Source organism: Anastrepha obliqua, chromosome 1, assembly GCF_027943255.1.
Source record: "Anastrepha obliqua isolate idAnaObli1 chromosome 1, idAnaObli1_1.0, whole genome shotgun sequence".
NCBI lineage: Eukaryota > Metazoa > Arthropoda > Insecta > Diptera > Tephritidae > Anastrepha > Anastrepha obliqua.
In genome coordinates, this window is record NC_072892.1 from 102,122,592 (window position 1) to 102,126,465 (window position 3,874).

A 3,874-nucleotide genomic window follows, 5' to 3' on the forward strand; every position below is an offset into this window, starting at 1 on the left:
GGAGATTGTGAAATGTCAAATACCTCAGCTGATTGGTGCTACCATATAATTGGAATTTTTCTATAATTCTTATTAGGAATAAAGAAACAAAGCTAATGGGAGTATAAAAGAAAAATTAATACACCGTAACCAGTTATTGGAAAAGAAAAAAACTCTTAACAAACATTCACATTTTCGGCATTATAAAAGTTGATTCACACTAAATTTTCCAACTAAATATAAAAATTGTTCCGATTTGTTTGACTGTGGTTTTTCTTGTTTCTTTTTATTCTTTTTGCAATACAATTGCTTTGACACTTATTTTGCACGGTTTTAACAAAATTTTAGAAGAGCAATTTAATAGAATTTTAATTAAATACCATTTCACTTTAAATCAAATTTTCAATTAATAAAGGGTGAGTTTAAATTCATATTGTTCATTTTCGGTGTTTGTATTTAAATAAAATAAAAGTGCGTTTTGAAGCATTTTTTTTTAATTATGAAAAAAAATAAGCAACGTTAAATATTCCTATTAATTCTTATTTATAATTAAACTACTATAACTTAAACTAATATAATGCTTGTGCAAAATAAATTTGAATAAATGAATTTCGAATGGAAAGACAACCCACTGATTCTTTCAAATTATCAAATATATTTAAAGTGGGTTATTATAGCAGCTGATTCGTTTTTTTTTCATTCGTTTTGGTGGCTAGAATATCTTACTAATCTGCTTTGCTTACATCGTAATAGAAAGTCAAGAAATTCGCGCAAAATAAGTAGATTTGAAGCATCATCGCTACTACGACCAGCTAGACTTCGTCGGTTAACCTCAAGGAAACTCTTTAAATAGTTTATATCACTTCTTAAAGAATAATTGGTAACACAGTGTTGAGTGAAATTGAAATACTACCAAGGATCTACATAGTTAATACTTCCTTTGAAATTGCGGAAGCATAAAGTAATGAGTATAACTACTTTTCATTATTAAAAACCTCGTTCAAATTTAATTCTCATCGCTTATGAACGATATTTGTGATGCCGACTTTTTTGATATAATTTGGAGAGTATAGAAAATGAAATAGAAATGTGGAGCGATGCTTGTCAAAAACAAGAAAATACAGATTTGAGCATGTGATCAATCAACACGCTTCAGATTTCATAAGAAATACCCTGCACTACAGCTACAGTGAAACATTGTTTTAGCACTCTAAGATAACTGAAGACTTGAATGAGAGCTTCCATGACGGAACCCCTTTAACTGTCTAAGTTTTTGTTGAATCGTGTAGTGAATATTATTTGCGCAGAGTAATAAGTAATATCAACATAATGTAAGATACTCTTTTTTTATTTTGGATACTTTCATTTAAAATAATCAGCGGCCGTAGCCGAGTGGGTTGGTGCGTGACCACCATTCGGAATTCAGACTTGAAGAAAAGGTTTTTTCTAATAGCGGTCGCCCCTCGGCAAACCTCCGAGTGTATTTCTATCATGAAAGGGCTACTCATAAAAAATATCTGTCGCCTAGAGTCGGCTAAACTGTAAATCCGTCCACTTGTGGAGCAACATCTAGGTACATGCCACAAGTACGAGAAACTAACAGGAGTGTCACCCCAATTATTTATTTGGTTTTGTTTAAGTAAAATTCCACACGAATTGAAGATAGTATCAGAAAATTGACATAATAAATAGTATTCATATCCTCCTTTTAATGTTCGTAAATGTATGATCGTCATATATTTATATCCTGAAATAACTAGCTTCACTTCGTGTAACTATTCGATTTCCGGAAAAATACTTGTTTTGATGATATACTAATTTTCAACATTTTTTCCTTTATTTTTCAGCTCATGTTGATGAAACTTACCATTTATCTGAAGCAATTATCTTACTTACTTTCATGGTGAATGCTACGCATAGAAGAAGAAGCGGATTTCAAATCAGCTGGTTTGCGCAAAACAGCTGGGGAGGGGCGAATTTCAGTGTAGTGATGGCGTTAAATAATTTCAATAAATTTCATGTTTCATTAAAAAAATTAAATTCACGTGCATTATTGCCGACACTTAATCAGTCCATTTACGAGCTACTAATAAGAAGAAACTATAACGATGAGAAGCAGAATCACGATAGAAACAACTCGCAGAAAGGACACCGAAGGTTTTGGAGCTATAGCTTGTTGCCTATCGCCTCTATTGCGGCTGTATCTGCGTACTTAGCTTATAAACACAGAAATTCTATAATCCCACATGTGTCTGCGTTTACGTTGCCTCCACTTTCCGGGCGACGTAAGCAATATAACTTCCTTGCTGATGTGGTTTATGCTTGTGCACCGTCGGTAGTGTACATAGAGATTAAAGACATGCGGCAATTTGATTACTATACCGGTAAGCCAGTTACAGCGTCGAATGGCTCGGGCTTTATAATCGATTCCAATGGGCTCATACTGACAAATGCGCACGTTGTCATCAATAAACCGCACACAATGGTGCAAGTAAGGCTAAACGATGGTCGTGTTTTTCCTGGTGTTGTAGAGGATGTAGATCAATCTTCAGATTTAGCGATAGTGCGGATAGATTGCAAAGATTTACCAGTTATGGCGCTTGGCAATAGTGCTACACTGCGTTCCGGCGAATGGGTAGTAGCGCTAGGTAGCCCATTGGCTTTGAGTAATACAGTGACGGCTGGCGTAGTCAGCTCAACACAACGTCCCTCACAAGAATTGGGATTGAGAAATCGTGATATTAATTATATTCAAACGGATGCAGCTATCACATTCGGAAACTCTGGTGGGCCATTGGTCAACTTGGATGGAGAAGCTATCGGTGTCAATTCAATGAAAGTTACTGCAGGCATAAGCTTTGCCATACCTATTGACTACGTCAAACTATTTCTCAAAAAAGCCGAGGAGCGACGTAAGACGGGTATTAGCAAAATGGATTATCCAGAAAAACGCTATATGGGTATAACAATGCTTACATTAACGCCCGACATACTTTTCGAGCTAAAGAGCCGTTCGCAGAATGTACCGAGCGATTTAACACATGGCGTTTTGGTGTGGAAAGTAATCATTGGCTCGCCAGCTCACGCGTAAGTGCACGCCAGATGCAATTATAATTATCTAGAATGAAATGTAAGCTAAAATATGCAAAATGTTTTCTTTCATTTTAGTGGCGGCCTCTATCCAGGTGATATTGTTACGAAGATCAATGAGAAGGAAATCAAGAACTCTTCAGACGTTTATGAAGTGTTAGCTGATAAGACGAAATCGCTCAATATAACTATTTACCGTGGGATGAAAAAGATGACTGTGAAAATTGTGCCTGAAGATCCTTAAAAATGTTTATAGAGTTTTAAATCCTGATATACTCCAGCACAAATGCACTTCACACGGGCATTGTTTAGAAAAGCATTAAAGTTTAACAACACTGCCCACCGACTTCTGGCAACTAGCAAGCGTCAGAGATAATTAGTCGATATTTTCATAATAATTTCTTTAATTTAAGGAAGCAATATTTTGAGGTTAGGAAACAAACGATAAATAAAACTGACATAAGAAAACGAAAACATTGAGAAAATTAATGCAGCAGTGCAATGGAGCCTGTAGAAGAAATTTAATTTAATTTTAATATAAGTATTTACATAAAACTAACACATAAATTTAGTTACTAAAATCAGTGCGCATAAAGTGTAAGTGATAAAAGTACGCACAAGTAATTTTAAGTGAATGCAAAATATAGGCGCATGCATAATAAAATAAAAGTAAATGTAAATATTCAACATTCGCACCTAAATCAATAACAATATAAGCGACTTGCAAGCATATTCCAACTCATGCAAGACCACATTCAGTATTTCGAAAAAAAGAAGTTAATTTACCACTTGGCATAACCCGGCG

The 3,874-nt window shown here is 34.8% G+C and overlaps 1 protein-coding gene across 1 annotated transcript; it reads left to right on the forward strand.

The window, feature by feature from the left end:
• Positions 1-1,937: 1,937 nt before the first annotated feature.
• LOC129235390 (serine protease HTRA2, mitochondrial) lies at positions 1,938-3,543 on the forward strand. Its single transcript, XM_054869204.1, has 2 exons — positions 1,938-3,066; positions 3,148-3,543. The coding sequence occupies exons 1-2, from the start codon at positions 1,970-1,972 to the stop codon at positions 3,311-3,313; spliced, it is 1,263 nt and encodes a 420-aa protein (XP_054725179.1). The 5' UTR covers positions 1,938-1,969; the 3' UTR covers positions 3,314-3,543.
• Positions 3,544-3,874: the final 331 nt, after the last annotated feature.

Coding starts and splice junctions, on each gene's coding strand:
- LOC129235390 (XM_054869204.1), top strand. CDS start 1,970: ATGGCGTTAAATAATTTCAATAAATTTCATGTTTCATTAAAAAAATTA. Junction 3,067..3,147: donor ATTGGCTCGCCAGCTCACGC/GTAAGTGCACGC, acceptor CTTTCATTTTAG/TGGCGGCCTCTATCCAGGTG.